The sequence below is a fragment of the Oncorhynchus gorbuscha genome, linkage group LG12 (genome assembly GCF_021184085.1).
Source record: "Oncorhynchus gorbuscha isolate QuinsamMale2020 ecotype Even-year linkage group LG12, OgorEven_v1.0, whole genome shotgun sequence".
NCBI lineage: Eukaryota > Metazoa > Chordata > Actinopteri > Salmoniformes > Salmonidae > Oncorhynchus > Oncorhynchus gorbuscha.
In genome coordinates, this window is record NC_060184.1 from 45,156,638 (window position 1) to 45,176,440 (window position 19,803).

General features: G+C 44.0%; 1 protein-coding gene across 1 annotated transcript in view; it reads right to left on the reverse strand.

Moving 5' to 3' along the window:
- Positions 1 to 19,803, reverse strand: part of LOC123991050 (transcriptional activator GLI3-like) — a 181,850-nt gene that overhangs the window by 136,633 nt on the left and 25,414 nt on the right. The window contains exon 2 of the mRNA XM_046292192.1: positions 261 to 434. Coding sequence (XP_046148148.1) covers positions 261 to 393 — 133 coding nt within the window. The 5' untranslated portion in view covers positions 394 to 434. The remainder of the gene's footprint in view (positions 1 to 260; positions 435 to 19,803) is intronic.

The following is a 19,803-nucleotide window of genomic DNA, read 5'->3' on the forward strand; positions in this document are numbered from 1 at the left end:
AAGCCCTCACGACGCCAGGACAGCGGAGTCAATCACCACCTTCCGGAGACACCTGAAACCCCACCTCTTTAAGGAATACCTAGGATAGGATAAGTATTCCCTCTCCCCCCCCCCTTTAAGATTTAGATGCACTATTGTAAAGTGACTGTTCCACTGGATGTCATAAGGTGAATGCACCAATTTGTAAGTCGCTCTGGATAAGAGCGTCTGCTAAATGACTTAAATGTAAATGGAATGTAAAAACTGGAAACAATTCTTACCATTGGATGTAGTGCTGGAGGCCACAGCCTTCTCGCTGATGTCGGCGGGCGTGGACAAGCCCTTGGTTGCCACGATGGTCACCACCTTCTTCTTCTTCTCAGCTGCAGAACTGGCCTGGGACTGGGTTTCCATGGCGACAGCTCATTCCTCAGCACCTCATGGAGACAGGACACCTGGGGGGTAGGGAACAGGTGTCCAAGGAGATGTCAACAAGAGCAGACCTACAGTAAAATGTCCCATTGCAGAGCTTTATTAGAGCAAACTGTCATGCTACAGACTTTCCTAACATTATCTCCAGATGCATTGGTTTTCCAGCGATGATTGTCCAAGGAGTGTCTATCATAGTAAAACTCTTAACACTTTTGTTTCGTTTAAAGCTTCAAGAAATTGTTAAACTGACCCAATTTTTAACAAGACAAAGTGCAATTAAGTGTAAAGACATCGTTGTTGAATTGCTCGAAAGGTTAATGTCACACTCTCTCAACAATAGAGATGCAACAGTATCCCACTGTGCAAAAACAGGTTGAATCAACACTGTTGCCACGTCACCTCAACCCCAAAATTCTGTGATGACATTGAATCAATATGGAAAACTAACTGGATTTGCAAAAAGTCAACAACTTAAGGGCATTTTGTATTTTTTTCATCCAATATTTAACCAAAATCTAATGACATGATGACAACCAAATGTCAATAAAAACTAGACGTTGAACTGACATCTGTGCCCAGTGGGATGGCTCCACCTCTTTAGAAACAGACTGTATGAAAGCATGAAATCTAAAAGTCTTCAAGAAAACAATCCCATGGAACTGGCGCTTCATGTTTGCTGACCTCTGACCTCCATACCATAAGGAAGTCCTTCCAGTCAATCCCCTTTTATCTCTGGCCACAGAGAGGGCCATGGGTCAATCCACCAGCTCCACTTGGTTTATTTTCACTCATAATTGTTATGTTTGATCTTCCCACTGCCCTCTCAATGCACCCAATGGGCCTTATAGCATGAATCTTCCAACCGGGATTTCTGTAAAAACCTGGGAATTTTGATAAAGTTAAGATAATTTTGCAACCTCACAAATGGGACAGCTAGCTAACTTCTCATCTCACCCAATTTTGAACTATGACATAGTAAACTTATGGTAATGTGGGGGAATTAAGTTCTATACATTTTATTTCAAAGTATATTAGTTAAAGACGTTACTGTTCAGTAAGTTCAGGTTATACTGTATCTTAGAGTACATGGAAGTGAAGGTTGTGGATAGGTACGTACAGATAATTCCTCCTCTTCCAGAGAGAAAGAAGAAACCTTCAGGGGATACTACAGAGAGAGAAACATTCACAGCCTCAAACAATTAAGGCTCGTCTGTGGTGCTTTTGGGAATATCATGGTGCCTGGCAATTTTTCCTTCTCTCAAAGAACAAACATTGTTTCGGTTAATGCTGTCTCTCCGTTTTGAAGGGCAAATCTGGGTTTGGTACATTGATTTTGGGACTAGAATCTCAGATTGCCCCTAAGAGATTCAGCCAACAGTCTATAGTAGCAAACCGTCTCAGTTCAGTTCAGAACCTCTATTTGGGTCAAGTCATCCCTGAACCCTAGCCATGGAGACAGCAACCAAACATGCTAAACCACAACATAAAATACGGGATCCACTTGCAATCCACTGCAAGCCCTTCACTTAGACCCCGAAACACACCATTGTTCAAGGATAATTGCTGGAAATATTTAGTCTGTGCAACATTTTTCAAATAGAGTCCTAATTGCCAAACGATACTATTTAATTGCCTTCCATCCCATAAACACTAGCAGATTAGAAAGAGGGGAGTTGGTAAATAGGGCTGAAATGCACAGGGCTGATGTTGAATTTACAGGAGAATTGGATGGTGTTACCAAAACTCTCCTAAGAGGGCGGTGTAGAGGGGGAGGGCGGAGGGCAACTTCAGACAAACAAGGTGCGCTTTGTTTGTTTTTTCCCAACCCTCCTGCAGTCCATTCTAAGCCGACAACAACATCTGTAAGCAATCGTTAATTGCCCCCTCCCCCCCCAAAAAACAAAGCACAATTACTCCCCGACCAATCAAGACAGATTTAAACAAACTCTTCCTCTAATCAGTCCCACATGAATACATGTGTACCATGTCACTCCAGACCTAATTTCTATCTTTCTATAACAGATCTCATCTCAAATCACTGGTATGCGTTTGATGAGTGTTTGAGTTTTGGGGATAGTTTCAGAACTTTTTTGTAGAACAACAAGAGTGAGTGAGTGTGTATGTGTGAGTTCCTGAGCACTCGATCGATTCAGGTCCTGGGTTGAGAGAGACAGCAAGCCACTCACCCACTTTCATTGGCCTGCAACCATAGAAACTCAAATGTGAGGCACTCCTCGACTGACATTCTGTCTCTGGCAGAGGGGAGATCAGACAAAGGTTTTTTTTCTGCCCTCTTTTAAATTGCACCGTTCTGACAATTGAACTCCTTTCAAAAGTGAAGAAGAAGGAGAAACTTGTTTACACCATCGACCTGCCGGTGCTTTTTGCCGGTGTTTGCGTGTGTCCCTACGTGGGTGCGAGGTGCGTGCCAGCGTAAGTATGCGTGCGTTGGCTGCCTTCTTTGTTTGAACCTCTAAACCTCTCTACCTCCCTCCCCCCAGGTGAGTCAGAAAAGGTTGGAAGGAAGGAGGGATATTCAGATTCAGAAGAGAAATATATTGGGGGAGGAGTGCAGGGTGAGGAGAAAAGCAGGGCCATACACATTCCATTGGTACAACAAATATTCACAGCTCCTGGCCACTCAAGTGTGTCTGACCACCCTTTTGTGTTATGAAGCATTCAGAGCAGTCCATGGTTTTAGAGACAGCAATTAAAAGCAGGACCTTTTCACCCATAATCCCTCTGACCTGGACACCACCGCTACACCCAATCACACCATCCTACAAGTGTTCCTCTCTCTCGGTCTGTCTCTTTCTCTCATTCTGTTTATCTTTTAACCTTCTCTTTCCACTTCTTGGTTACTTTTATCAGTCTTCACAGTCAAGCAATGCAAAGTTGATAGATGGCGCCAAAGAACATGGCTGACGTTTTACATTCTCCCAACCAATTGTGCTATTTTTTTTTGTTAAATGCGTTTTGTGTAACCAATTTTTTTACTTACTTGTACTTATTATTTTTGTGTACTTATTGTGTATTGTGTGCACTTCTGGACATCAGAAAAGCGATTTACTCACCGCGGACAGGAAGAAACTTTTTCCTTTAACGAGTCCGACGAGAAGGAAAGCATTCACTGGAACAAGCCACGTCTTTTGCGTGAAGAAAAGACGCCGGAAAATAGGCCGCAGATCGGGCATCCTTCTGAAAATACTGGAGGCGAGCGAGTAAACTCCCACTTCCTTACATTCTTCTCGCTAACATGCAATCATTGAACAATAAAAGGGAATAACTACGATTCAGATTATCCTACCAACGGGACATTAAAAACGGACAATATAGAGCTAGCGAGATTTTCCATGCACCGGCAGAACAGAGACGCTACCTCTGGTAAGACGAGGAGTGTCTCTTTATTGTCAATAACAGCTGGTGCACAATGTCTAATATTAAAGAAGTCTCAAGGTATTACTCACCTGAGGTAGAGTACCTTATAATAAACTGTAGACCACACTATCTACCAAGAGAGTTCTCATCTGTATTATTCGTAGCTGTCTATGTACCACCACAAACCGAAGCTGGCACTAAGAACGCTCTCAATCAACTCTATAAGGCCATAAGCAAAGGAGAAAATGCTCATCCAGTGGTAGCACTCCTAGTGACCGGGGACTTTAATGCAGGCAATCTTCAATCAGTTTGACCAGCATGTCAAATGTGCAACAAGGGGGGAGAAAAATCCTAGACCACCTTTACACCACACACAGAGATGCATACAAAGCTCTCCCCTGCCCTCCATTTGGCAAATATGACCATAATTATATCCTCCTGATTCCTGTTTACAAGCAAAAACTAAAGCAGGAAGTACCAGTGACTCGCTCAATACGGAAGTGGTCAGATGATGTGAATGCTACACTACAGGACTGTTTTGCTAGCACAGACTGAAATATGTTCTGGGATTCATTCAATGACATTGATGAATACACCACCTCAGTCATTGGCTTCATAAATTAGTGCATCGATGAAGTCATCCCCACAGTGACTGTACGTGCATATCCCAACCAGAAGCCATGGATTACAGGCAACATCTGCATCGAGCTAAAGGCTAGAGCTGCTGCTTTCAAGGAGCAGGAGAATAATCTGGATGCTTATAAGAAATCCTGCTATGCCCCCAGACAAACCATCAAACAAGCAAAGCGTCAATACAAGATTAAGATTGAATCCTACTACACCGGCTCTGACGCTCATCGGATGTGACAGGTCTTGAAAACTATTACAGACTACAAAGGGAAATTCATATGCAAGCTCCCCTAAATGCCGTTTATGCTCGCTTCGAGGCAAGCAACACTGAAGCATGCACGAGAGCACCAGCTGTTCTGGATGACTGTGTGATTACGCTCTCGGTAGCCGATATGAACAAAACCTTTAAACAGGTCAACATTCACAAAGCCACTGGGCCAGACGGATTACCAGGATGTGTATGCAAAGCATGTACAGACCAACTGTCAAGTGTCTTCACTGACATTTTCAACTTCTCCCTGATCGAGTCTGTAATACCTAAATGTTTCAAGCAGACCACCATAGTCCCTGTGCCCAAGGAAGCAAAGGTAATCTGCCTAAATGATTACCGCCCTGTGGCACTCACGTCGGTAGCCATGAAGTGCTTTGAAAGGTTGGTCATGGCTCACATCAACAGCATCCTCCCGGAAACCCTAGACGCGCTCCAATTCGCTTACCGCCCCAACTGATCCACAGATGAGGCAATCTCAATCGTACTCCACACTGCCATTTCTCACCTGCACAAAAGGAACACCTATGTGAGAATGCTGTTCATTGACCACAGCTCAGTGTTCAACACCATTGTGCCCACAAAGCTTATCACTAAGTTAAGGAATCTGGGACTAAACACCTCCCTCTGCAACTGGATCCTGGACTTCCTGACGGGCCGCACCCAGGTGGTAAGAGTAGGCAACAACACGTCTGTCACGCTGATCCTTAACACTGGGGTCCCTCAGGGGTAATACAGTACCTGGATTATCAGTGGGGCCCAGAGTTTTTCCTGACTTTCTGACCACCTGACCAGGATAAACTCTGGGCACTAGTCATAACCTAGCCTTGTTATAACCATTATCATTATATAATAAGTCATATTGTAAGTACCTACAGGATGTGCCATTTCTGGAAATTCTAATCTAGGTCAGGTAATGCTAATATTATTTTTTCTATCTGAGGATTTATCTCAGGGAGGCGCATACACTGAGTTTACAAAACATTAAGGACACCTTCCTTATATTAAATTGTCCTCGGAACAGCCTCAATTCGTTGGGGCATGGACTCTACAAGGTATCAAAAGCATTCCACAGGGATGTTGGCCCATGTTGACTCCAATGCTTTACACAGTTGTGTCAAGATGGCTGGATGTCCTTTGGGTGGTGGACCATTCTTGAAACGCACAGGAAACTGTTGAGCATGAAAAACCCAGCAGCGTTGCAGTTCTTGACACAAACCGGTGCGCCTGGCACCTACTACCATACCTCGTTACATTACATTACATTTAAGTCATTTAGCAGACGCTCTTATCCAGAGCGACTTACAAATTGGTGCATTCACCTTATGACATCCAGTGGAACAACCACTTTACAATAGTGCATCTAAATATTTTAAGGGGGGTGAGAAGGATTACTTTATCCTATCCTAGGTATTCCTAGGTATTCGTTCAAAGGTACTCCAATATTTTGTCTTGCCCATTCATCCTGTGAATGGCACACATACACAATCCATGTCTCAATTGTCTCAAAGCTTAAAAATCCTCCTTGAACCAATCTCTGCCCTTTCATCTACACTGATTGAAGTGGATTTAACAAGTGACATCAATAAAGGATCACAGCTTTCACCTGGTTTCACTTGGTCAGTCTGTCATTGAAAGATCAGGTGTCCTTAATGTTTTGTATAGTGTAAATATTATGCAGTTCTTTTGAAAGTCATGTACTGTAGGGCATCTACCCTAAACCTTAGCTGCAGAGAATACATACTAATCTACTTACATGTCATTAGAAAATCAAATATTTCACCACGTTCGCATGAGATATCACAAAAAAAATAACCAACATTTTACAGAGGCTGTATAATATTCAGCCTCGCTGTATAACAGAAGGGCTGGTCTTTGCATACTCAGTAAGCACCTTACAAAAGAAGGCATTATGAACCACGCATCGGTTGAAGTCGTTACCCAAAATAAATCCAAATTTCATATTAATGTTTATTCCTTGAAATGACTGTCCCACACTCAATTAGTGAAGGGAGAATGAAAGGGTGTGTCTTTATTTGTATGCCATCATAATCCTTTCCCACAGAAAGGGAGGCGATTAATCAGGTTAAAAATACCACTATTCAGGCTGTTGGTAAGAAAAATAAACATTCTTATATTATAAGCACATTAAGCAAATCAATTTAACATAAATTATACACTTTGATGACAAAGGCTCTGAGTTGAAAGTCATTTGCCAGTTGTACATCAAAGTCAAACACTGAAATAAACTTTTCTCTTTGAGGGTCTTCACACTTTTTGCAAAAAATACCCTGGACTACACATATACTTGAATATAAACTTGCGAATTTGTAATGTCTGGACGACACTCACCCAACAGTTGCCCCCCTCTAAGCAGGGCAGTCTCAACAGTCTATTTTTTTTACTTGCCTACACTGTATGGAGGACCAAAGCTGTCATAATTAGAATTAAATAAATAAATGCACACATAAATACATAAATAATTATTTTATTTAATGTTATTCATTTATATAATTTCTTTATTTCTGTATTTCTGCCTCCAATATGATAATGAGGGCGTGTCAAGCAAATGTATGTGTGTGGCATCTAACACACCATTGGTTGATCAATGTCACGGCGCGTTGATCGATTGCATTTGCCTGGTCTGCGTTCAGTATGACAGAACATGTTAAAAGTTTAAAGGCTATATTTCCCATTAGAACCCCCCAAACAATAATGTGTCACACATATAGCTACTGTATGTATTAATATGTCACTTTATGGGGGGAAATTGGAAATAAAATATATTATATGCTGCTGTGCACCATAAAAACATAAAAATAACAAATAGAACACTGTCATTTCTTGACATAGAAACTGGTGAACAGTTTTGGAACACTGAGCCATTGACTGCCTGCCTGCACCATGTGTCTGTGGGCTCCCGAATGGTGCAGTGGTCTAAGGCCACTACAGACACCCTGGTTCGAATCCAAGCAGTAACACAACCGGCCGTGATTAGGAGTCCCATAGGTCTGGGTTTGGCCGGTGTAGGCTGTCATAAATAAGAATTTGTTCTTAACGGACTTGCCAAGTTAAATAAATGTAAAATACTAGGGGGTTGCATTTGACAATAAGGCACCAGACTACTATAGTTTTGAACCTAGAAGAAGACCAAGATGGGCAAGAGGAATGACCAGGATAGGCAAGAGGAATGACCAGGATGGGCAAGAGGAATGACCATTAAGGGCAAGAGGAATAACCAGAATGGGCAAGAGGAATGACCAGGATGGGCAAGAGGAATGACCAAGATGGGCAAGAGGAATGACCAGGATGGGCAAGAGGAATGTCCAGAAAAGCATGGTAAGCTAATGTTACTGAGGATTAAGATTGCTAGCTTGGGTACAACTAATAAAGTCCAGTTGGCTAGCTAGCTGCATTTTACAGCAATGCTCTCAGTTTTACACTTAGATAGCTAGCTAATTAACTAAACTGCAATTTTCAAAAACCATTATAATCTAACTTCATACGGTAGTCAAATACCTGTCAGATGTAAAGCAAGCAGGATCGGGGGCATGTCGGAAGCAACGCTTGTTTCCTAGCTCATGCTAACTACATCAGTTATTAAGCAATAGAGTGGACACTTATTAGGCTAGCAGCTAGCTAGCTACAGGAGGATGTTGTCATGATAGAATAAGTCACCTATGTCAAGCTAGCCACAATACTGGAATTTGCTGTTTGCCTAAGCAATTGTTAGTGAGATGAAAATATAAATAATATCTTTGCTAGCTATAAATTCAGGTATAAAATGTAATTTGTCATAGCCTTTATCCCAAAATGGCATGCATACTTTTAAATCAGATCGAATGTTGTCATTTATATACATGAATGTAAAATAGGCCAACTGATACATGAATCTTAAATACAGGTACAATTTGATTTTGTTAGTCTCTGCAGGTTTGTCATCTGACTTCTTGGAGCATGGTGGATATGGATGCAACCATACAACGAGGCAGGACATTTCTCTGCATCCAGGTTGAGGTTTGCTACCAGCAGGAACATGGAACACTATGTCACTATGTCAATACTTATTTTCCACCATAATTTGCAAATAAATTCATTACAAATCCTACAATGTGATTTTCTGGATTTTTTTTCTCATTTTGTCTGTCATAGTTGAAGAGTACCTATGATGAAAATGACAGGCCTCTCTCATCTTTTTAAGTGGGAGAACTTGCACAATTGGTCACTGACTAAATACTCTTTTGCCCCACTGTACTTTGTGCATGACACAAGTAATTTTTCCAACAATTGTTTACAGACAGATTATTTCACTTATAATTCACTGTATCACAATTCCAGTGGGTCAGAAGTGTACATACACTAAGTTGACTATGCCTTTAAACAGCTTGGAAAATTCCAGAAAATGATGTCATTGCTTTAGGAGCTTCTGATAGACTAATTGACATCATTTGAGTCAATTGGAGGTGTACCTGTGGATGTATTTCAAGGCCTACCATCAAACTCAGTCCCTCCTTGCTTGACATCATGGGAAAATTTAATGAAATCAGCCAAGACCTATAGTAGACCTCCACAAGTCTGGTTCATCCTTGGGAGCAATTTCCAAATGCCTGAAGGTACCACGTTCATCTGTACAAGCAAGTTACACAAGTATAAACCCCATGGGACCACACAGCCGTCATACAGCTCAGGAAGGAGACGCATTCTGTCTCCTAGAGATTAACATACTTTGGTGCGAAAAGTGCAAATCAATCCCAGAACAACAACAAAGGACCTTGTGAAGATGCTGGATGAAACAGGTACAAAAGTATCTATATCCACAGTAAAAACGAGTCCTGTGTCAACATAACCTGAAAGGACGCTCAGCAAGGAAGAAGACACTGCTCCAAAACCGCCATAAAAAGGCAGACTACAAGTTTGCAACTGCACATGGGGACAAAGATCGTACTTTTTGGAGAAATGTCCTCTGGTCTGATGAAACAAAAATAGAACTGTTTAGCCATAACGATCATCTTATATTTGGAGGAAAAAGGGGAGGCTTGCAAGCCGAAGAAAAACACCACAAAGTTGAAGCACGGGGGTGGCAGTATCATGGTGTGGGGGTGCTTTGCTGCAGGAGGAACTGGTGCACTTCACAAAATAGATGGCTTCTTGAGGGAGGAAAATGATGTGGATATATTGAAGCAACATCTCAAAACATCAGTTCAAGTTAAAGCTTGGTCGCAAATGGGGCTTCCAAATGGACAATGACCCCAAGCGTATTTCCAAAGTTGTGTCAAAATGACTTAAGGACAACAAAGTCAAGGTTGGAGTGGCCATCACAAAGCCCTGACCTCAATCCTATAGAAAAGTTGGGGGTAGAACTCAAAAATTGTGTGAGCAAGGAGGCCTAAAACATTGACTCGGTTACACCAGCTCTGTCAGGAGGAATGGGCCAAAATTCACACAACTTATTGTGGGAAGCTTGTGGAAGGCTACCCAAAAGGATTGACCCAAGTTCAACCATTTAAAGGCAACGCTACCAAATACTAATTGAGTGCATGTAAACTTCTGACCCACTGGGAATGTGATGACAGAAATAAAAGCTGAAATAAATCACTCTCTACTATTATTCTGACATTTCACATTCTTAAAATAAAATGGTAATCCTAACTGACCTAAAACAGGGAATGTTTACTTGGATTAAATGTCAGGAATTGTGAAAACCTGAGTTTAAATGTATTTGGCTAATGTGTATGCGAACTTCTGACTTCAACTGTATATGCAGACAATTCCCTGAGGATGGATGCAACTACCAAGGCTTTCAAAGGCCACATGTTGGGGATGTATAAACTCATTTTAATTTTGTTAGATTACAAAACAATAACTTTTTCATAGTATGTTTGTCAGTAACTTTTACTAACTTCTGTGATAAGTTAAACACATAGATAACACTTGAAGCATATGATTCGTATGAAGGTCGTATGAAGGTCGTATGAGGGTCTAAAGTAAATGTCCAGGGTGAAAACATTTGTATTCATGTATACCAGACATCACACAGGCGTGTTAAATAAAACATATAGTACCAATCAAAAGTTTGGATACACCTACTCATTCAATGGTTTTCCTTTATTTTTGCTATTTTCTCCAGGGTAGAATAAATAGTGACAATATCAAAACTATGAAATAACACATATGGAATCATGTGGGAACCAAAAGTGTTAAAGAAATCAAAATATATATATCAGAGATTCTTCAAAGTAGCCACCCTTTGCCTTGATGCCAGCTTTGCACACGCTTGGCATTCTCTCAAACAGCTTCATGAGGTAGTCACCTGGAATACATTTCAATTAACAGGTGTGGCTTGTTAAAAGTTAATTTGTGGAATTAATGCATTTGAGACAATCAGTTGTGTTAAGGTAGAGGTGGTATTCAGATGATAGCCCTATTTGATAAAAGACCAAGTCCATATTATGGCAATAACAGCTCAAATAAGCAAAGAGAAACAGTCCATCATTACTTTAAGACATGAAGGTCAGTCAATCCGGTTTCTTAAAGTGCAGTCGCAGGCGCTATGATGAAATTGGCTCTCATAAGGACCGCCACAAGAAAGGAAGACTCAAGAGTTACCTCTGCTGCAGAGGATAAGTTAGAGTTACTAGCCTGAGAATTTTGTCCAAATAAATGCTCACACAGTTCAAGTAACAGACACATCTCAACATCAACTGTACTGTAACGGTTTTCTTCCGTTGAAGGAGAGGAGGACCAAAATGCAGCATGGTTAGTGTTCAACATGTTTAATAAGGACAATAAACATGAACACTACAAAATACAAAAAAATGTGAAAAACCAAAACAGTCCTATCTTGTGCATAAACACAAAGACAGAAGACAACCACCCACAAACCCCAACACAAAACAGGCTACCTAAATACGGTTCCCAATCAGAGACAATGACTAACACCTGCCTCTGATTGAGAACCATATCAGGCCAAACATAGAAATAGACAAACTAGACATACAACATAGAATGCCCACTCAGCTCACGTCCTGACCAACACTAAAACAAAGAAAACACAAAATAACTATGGTCAGAACGTGACATGTTCAGAGGAGACTGCGTGAATCAGGCCTTCATGGTCGAACTGCTGCAAAGACACCACTACTAAAGGATACCAGTAAGAAGAAGAGACTTGCTTGGGCCAAGAAACACGAGCAATTGACATTAGACGGTTTCAGTCACAATTTGCTTTTACCATAGTGTTCTATAGTAGCTTTAATATGGTAGCTAGTGTTAGCCTAACACATAGGCGAAATTCCCACAGGGTATGGGGGACTTGCTAGCTAACTTTACCTAGCTGAGTAGCCTACATTTACATTTAACATTTAAGTCATTTAGCAGACGCTCTTATCCAGAGCGACTTACAAATTGGTGCATTCACCTTATGACATCCAGTGGAACAGTCACTTTACAATAGTGCATCTAAATCTTAAAGGGGGAGGGGGTGAGAGGGATTACTTATCCTATCCTAGGTATTCCTTAAAGAGGTGGGGTTTCAGGTGTCTCCGGAAGGTGGTGATTGACTCCGCTGTCCTGGCGTCGTGAGGGAGTTTGTTCCACCATTGGGGGGCCAGGGCAGCGAACAGTTTTGACTGGGCTGAGCGGGAGCTGTACTTCCTCAGTGGTAGGGAGGCGAGCAGGCCAGAGGTGGATGAACGCAGTGCCCTTGTTTGGGTGTAGGGCCTGATCAGAGCCTGGAGGTACTGAGGTGCCGTTCCCCTCACAGCTCCGTAGGCAAGCACCATGGTCTTGTAGCGGATGCGAGCTTCAACTGGAAGCCAGTGGAGAGAACGGAGGAGCGGGGTGACGTGAGAGAACTTGGGAAGGTTGAACATCAGACGGGCTGCAGCGTTCTGGATGAGTTGAAGGGGTTTAATGGCACAGGCAGGGAGCCCAGCCAACAGCGAGTTGCAGTAATCCAGACGGGAGATGACAAGTGCCTGGATTAGGACCTGCGCCGCTTCCTGTGTGAGGCAGGGTCGTACTCTGCGGATGTTGTAGAGCATGAACCTACAGGAACGGGCCACCGCCTTGATGTTGGTTGAGAACGACAGGGTGTTGTCCAGGATCACGCCAAGGTTCTTGGCGCTCTGGGAGGAGGACACAATGGAGTTGTCAACCGTGATGGCGAGATCATGGAACGGGCAGTCCTTCCCCGGGAGGAAGAGCAGCTCCGTCTTGCTGAGGTTCAGCTTGAGGTGATGATCCGTCATCCACACTGATATGTCTGCCAGACATGCAGAGATGCGATTCGCCACCTGGTCATCAGAAGGGGGAAAGGAGAAGATTAATTGTGTGTCGTCTGCATAGCAATGATAGGAGAGACCATGTGAGGTTATGACAGAGCCAAGTGACTTGGTGTATAGCGAGAATAGGAGAGGGCCAAGAACAGAGCCCTGGGGGACACCAGTGGTGAGAGCGCGTGGTGAGGAGACAGATTCTCGCCACGCCACCTGGTAGGAGCGACCTGTCAGGTAGGACGCAATCCAAGCGTGGGCCGCGCCGGAGATCTAGAAGGATGAGAGCAGAGGAGAGAGAGTTAGCTTTAGCAGTGCGGAGCGCCTCCGTGATACAGAGGAGAGCAGTCTCAGTTGAATGACTAGTCTTGAAACCTGACTGATTTGGATCAAGAAGGTCATTCAGAGAGAGATAGCGGGAGAGCTGGCCAAGGACGGCACGTTCAAGAGTTTTGGAGAGAAAAGAAAGAAGGGATACTGGTCTGTAATTGTTGACATCGGAGGGATCGAGTGTAGGTTTTTTCAGAAGGGGTGCAACTCTCGCTCTCTTGAAGACGGAAGGGACGTAGCCAGCGGTCAGGGATGAGTTGATGAGCGAGGTGAGGTAAGGGAGAAGGTCTCCGGAAATGGTCTGGAGAAGAGAGGAGGGGATAGGGTCAAGTGGGCAGGTTGTTGGGCGGCCGGCCGTCACAAGACGCGAGATTTAATCTGGAGAGAGAGGGGAGAAAGAGGTCAGAGCACAGGGTAGGGCAGTGTGAGCAGAACCAGCGGTGTCGTTTGACTTAGCAAACGAGGATCGGATGTCGTCGACCTTCTTTTCAAAATGGTTGACGAAGTCATCTGCAGAGAGGGAGGGGGGGAGGGGGGGGGGGGGGGGAGGAGGATTCAGGAGGGAGGAGAAGGTGGCAAAGAGCTTCCTAGGGTTGGAGGCAGATGCTTGGAATTTAGCGTGGTAGAAAGTGGCTTTAGCAGCAGAGACAGAAGAGGAAAATGTAGAGAGGAGGGAGTGAAAGGATGCCAGGTCCGCAGGGAGGCGAGTTTTCCTCCATTTCCGCTCGGCTGCCCGGAGCCCTGTTCTGTGAGCTCGCAATGAGTCATCGCAGCCTAAATTATAATATGAATGACACCGTATGACAACGTTACTGTACTTTTAGAATCTTATGGTGGGGGTAAACATTATTTATTGATATGCTAACGTTACTTGATCATGAAGCATGTTGTTAATTTTAGTAAGCTAGGAGTTAGCTGTGTATTCTCAGCTAATTTAATGTGTACGGATGAGAAAATAAGCCCTTTAATATTCTGCACATGCTTGTGGATTGTTTTATTATTCAAGAGTCTAATATGGTTTGGTTGCATTATTCAATATTGTAATAGGTTTTAGAAGAAAAGTTGCTAGGATTGTTAAATAGTTTGTGCTTGATAAGTTTGCCCAATCAAATGATTTGTTTCAGAGAGTTCTGTGATGAGGAAGAGACTAAGTAGTAGTGGCTACTGTGATATTTACGGTCAATTTGAGCTGCGGACTAAGAATGTTGCATTGCCAGCCACCATAAAAGGTAAAGCAAGGATGTAATGTGAATTGAAAAGTAAAAATCTATTTCGCCACTTTGCCACTCAGACTCTCCTTCATCTCTCGTAGTAGGAATAGGATTTTTTTAAGCAGTGGGAGGGTTTTTACACCGGGTTAAACAACAAACTAAAAAAACGTTGCCTTTGAAAAATAATTTTCTGTCTGCAACTGGTAAAGGAGACCATTATCGAAGGTATCGAAATAGACCATCTATTGTTGTCGTTACACACTAAACACACTATGGAAACTTATATAAACAAAACATAATATTACAGATAAAAAATACTTAAGGTGTACTTCCAATTGCACCATTTCATCTAGAACGCACGCACGCAAGCACGCACAAACACACACACTGGGGGAGATCTCTCTATAAACTAAGTGTCTTCTTAGATTTGGCGACCCCCACCCCTTGCTGAGGGGATACTGAATTTGTGTTCATTTCATTGGGGGGAGTACTGGCAGCGCTGCAGCATTCATCATCATTACATCAGTGACCACTGAGAACCTTTATCTGGCGCTTATCAACAGTGCACAAACACACTACAGCATAAAGGGGGGGTAGAGGGGGAGAGGAGATTGAGGAATGAGAGAGGTTGTGAGGAAAAGTGGGATAAATAGAGAGAGGGTAGGAGGGATGAATGGAGAGAGGAGGGTGAAAGATAAGGGGGAAAATGGGGAAAGAAAAGAGGTGGATATAGAGGATAAAAAGGAATATGAAAGAGGAAAAAAAGGTAGCGCGCCATATCATTCCATCAACGGAGGAAAATATCTGGTAAGAGTGAGGAGATTTGCCGAGGGGAAAGGAGGCGGAGGAGGGGAGTATAACCATAACCTCTCTGAAAGATTAGCTGAATCTAGCATTAAAACAGAATGCTCTGTATTGGCCCCCAAGGTCCAAACAAACCAACACAGTCATGAAGTAGGCACGACAATGCCTCTTCCCCCTCGGAAGGCTGAAAAGATTTGTCATGAGCCCTCAGGTCCTCAAAAAGTTATTCAGCTGCACCATTGAGAGGATCTTGACAGGCTGCATCACCGCTTGGTATGGCAACTGCTTGGCATGTGACTGGATGGTGCTGAAGAGGGTAGTGCGTACAGCCCAGTACATCACTGGGGCCAAGCTACATGACTGGGGCCAAGCTTCCTGCCATCCAGGACCTCTATACCAGGCGTGGTCAGAGGAAGGCTAAACATTGTCAAAGACTCCAGCCACCCAAGTCATAGACCATTCTGTCTGTTATGGCAAGCGGTACGACCCTGCGCAGCTTCTATCCCCTAGCCATAAGACTGCTAAATACTTAACTAAATAGCTACTTGGACTACCTGCATTGACCCTTCTTCCACTAACATTTTTTGACTCATCACATATGCTGCTGTTACTGTTAATTATCTATCCTGTTTACTAGTCACTTTATTCCTAGTTATATGTACATATCTACGTCAATTACCTCATACCCCTGCACATCAACTTTGTCGGAGCTCTTTCTTTTTTTCACCTTTGTTACCTTGTATTTAGTGTTCAGTTTATTTTAAGGATGAACACTTACCATGCTGCAAATTGGTCCAACCTTTCTTACTCCTCATCAGAGGAAGACGACGAACATTACAGAATTACCCACCACCAAAGAACCAATGAGAGTGGTAACGGGCAGCAGCAGCAGCAGCGATCTCAAGACTCCTGGACATGGGAGGAGATTTTGGACGGCAAGGGACCTTGGGCACAGGCTGGAGAATATCACCGCCCCAAGGCAGAGCTGGAGGCAGCGAAAGCCGAGAGGCGGTGGTACGAGGAGGCAGCACGGCAGCGCGGTTGGAAGCCCCGAACATTTATTGGGGGGAGGCACATGAGGAGTGTGGCTAAGTCAGGTAGGAGACCTGAGCCAACTCCCCGTGCTTACCGTGGAGAGAGAGGGACCGGGCAGGCACCGTGTTATGCCGTGAGGCACACGGTGTCCCCAGTGCGTAGGCATAGCCTGGTGCGATACATAGCAGCGCCTCGTATCGGCCGGGCTAGAGTGGGCATTGAGCCACGTGCCATGAAGCCGGCTCAGCGCATCTGGTCTCCAGTCAGCCAGGTGCTGCCAGAGCCGTCAGTCAGCCAGGAGCTGCCAGAATCGCCCTTCACTCCGGAGCTGCCGGAGTCTCCCACCTGTCTGGTGCTGACGGATTCTCCCATCCGTCCGGTGCTGCCGGAGTCTCCCGTCCATTCGGGACCCGTGGCTAGGGTCCCCAGACCTAGGTCGGCGGTGAGGGTCGCCGCTCTAAAGAGGCCACGGAGGCGGGCTAAGAGGAGGACAAGGACTATGGTGGAGTGGGGTCCACGTCCCACGCCAAAGCCGCCACCGCGGACAGACACCCACTCAGACCCTCCCCTATAGGTTCAGGTTTTGCATCCGGAGTCCGCAGCTTTGGGGGGGGATGGGTGTACTGTCACGTTCTGACCTTAGTTTCGTAGGTGATTATTTTCTGTTTAGTGTGTGTTGCAGCTGACGAAGCTGTTTCGTTTGTTCTCTTTTGTTACTTTGTATTTAGTGTTCAGTTCAGTTTATTAAAAGGATGAACACTTACCACGCTACAAATTGGTCCGACCTTTCTTACTCCTCATCAGAGGAAGATGACAAGCGTCACAAACTCGGTACCGACACCCCTTGACGTTTTCCACATTATGTTGTGTTACAGCCTGAATTTGAAATGGATTACATTTAGATTGTGTGTCACTGGCCTACACAAAATACCCAATAATGTCAAAGTGGAATTATGTTTTTACAACTTTTTACAAATTAATTAAAAATACAAATCTGACATTAAATCAGTTCTGAAGTAAAAAGTTGCTTAACAAGCCACATAATAAGTTGCATGGACTCCCTCTGTGAGCAATAATAGTGTTTAACATGATTTTTGAATAACTACCTCATGTCTGTACCCCACACATACAATTATCTGTAAGGTCCCTCAGTTGATCAGTGAATTTAAAACACAGATTCAACCACAAAGAACAGGGAGGTTTTCCAATGCCTCACAAATAAGGGAACCTATTGGTAGAATGGTCAACAACAAAAAAGCAGACATTGAATGTCCCTTTGAGCATGGTGAAGTTAACTACACTTTGGATGGTTGCCGAAGAGGAGTCACGATCGCCATGGTAATCAAACTCAGACCAAAGCGCAGCGTTGAATCGGTTCGGCATCTTTTATTTTAAGGAGAACCGAACAACAAAACAATAAAGACTAAATGATACATAACGTTCTGTAGAGCTCACAGGCATCAACACAAAAACAAGATCCCACCAAAACCCAGTGGAAAAAGGCTGCCTAAATATGATCCCCAATCAGAGACAAGGATAGACAACTGCCTCTGATTGGGAACCACACCAAGCCAACATAGACATACAAAAACTAGAGTACCCACCCTAGTCACACCCAACCTAACCAAATTAGAGAATAAAAGGCTCTTGACAGTACCCCCCAACCCCCAAAGGACACCATATGTGAACTGATTGCCCCCCATCTATCTTCAGAGCTCGTGCTGCTAGGCGACCTAAACTGGAACATGCTTAACACCCCAGCCATCCTACAATCTAAGCTTGATGGCCTCAATCTCACACAAATTATCAATGAACCTACCAGGTACCACCACAAAGCCATAAACACGGGCACCCTCATAGAGATCATCCTAACCAACTTGCCCTCTAAATACACCTCTGCTGATTTCAACCAAGATCTCAGCTATCACTGCCTCATTGCCTGCATCCGTAATGGGTCAGCGGTCAAACGACCTCCACTCATCACTGTCAAACGCTCCCTGAAACACTTCAACGAGCAGGCCTTTCTAATCGACCTGGCTGGGGTATCCTGGAAGGACATTGACCTCATCCCGTCAGTAGAGGATGCCTGTTTTTTTAAATGCCTTCCTCACCATCTTAAATAAGCATGCCCCAATCAAGACATTTAGAACCAGGAACAGGTATAGCCCCCCTGGTTCTCTCCAGACCTGACTGCCCTCAACCAACACAAAAACTTCCCTCTGCATTAGCATCAAACAGCCCCCGTGATATGCAACTTTTCAGGGAAGCTAGAAACCAATACACACAGGCAGTTAGAAAAGCCAAGGCTAGCTTTTTCAAGCAGAAATTTGCTTCCTGCAACATAAACTCAAAAAGGTTCTGGGACACTGTAAAGTCCTTGGAGAATAAGAACACCTCCTCCCAGCTGCCCACTGTACTGAGGATAGGAAACACTGTCACTACCGATAAATCCACTATAATTGAGAATATCAATAAGCATTTTTCTACGGCTGGCCATGCTTTCCACCTGGCTACTATTATTTTTCTACGGCTGGCCATGCTTTCCACCTGGCTACCCCTACCCCGGTCAACAGCACCCCACAGCAACTCGCCCAAGCCTTCCCCAATTCTCCTTCTCCCAAATCCAGTCAGTTGATGTTCTGAAAGAGCTGCAAAATCTGGACCCCTACAAATCAGCCGAGCTAGACAATCTGGACCCTTTCTTTCTAAAATTATCTGCCGAAATTTTTGCAACCCCTATTACTAGCCTGTTCAACCTCTCTTTCGTGTCGTCTGAGATTCCCAAAGATTGGAAAGCAGCTGCAGTCATCCCCCTCTACAAAGGGGGAGACACTCTTGACCCAAACTGCTACAGACCTATATCTATCCTACCCTGCCTTTCTAAGGTATTCGAAAGCCAATTTAACAAACAGAATTACCGACCATTTCAAATCCCACCATACCTTCTCCGCTATGCAATCTGGTTTCAGAGCTGGTCATGGGTGCACCTCAGCCACGCTCAAGGTCCGAAACGATATCTTAACCGCCATCGATAAGAAACAATACTGTGCAGCCGTATTCATTGATCTGGCCAAGGCTTTCGACTCTGTCACTCACCACATCCAACTCGATAGCCTTGGTTTCTCAAATGATTGCCTCGCCTGGTTCACCAACTATTTCTCTGATAGAGTTCAGTGTGTCAAATCGGAGGGCCTGTTGTCCGGGCCTCTGGCAGTCTCTATGGGGGTGCCACTTTGGACTCTGTGTTAACAACCCTCCAGACGAGCTTCAATACCATACAACTCTCCTTCCGTGGCCTCCAATTACTAAAACTAAATGCATGCTCTTCAACCGATCGCTACCTGCACCTGCCTGCCCGTCCAACATCACTACTCTGGACGGTTCTGTCTTAGAATATGCAGACAACTACAAATACCTAGGTGTCTGGATAGACTGTAAACTCCCCATCCAGACTCACCTCAAA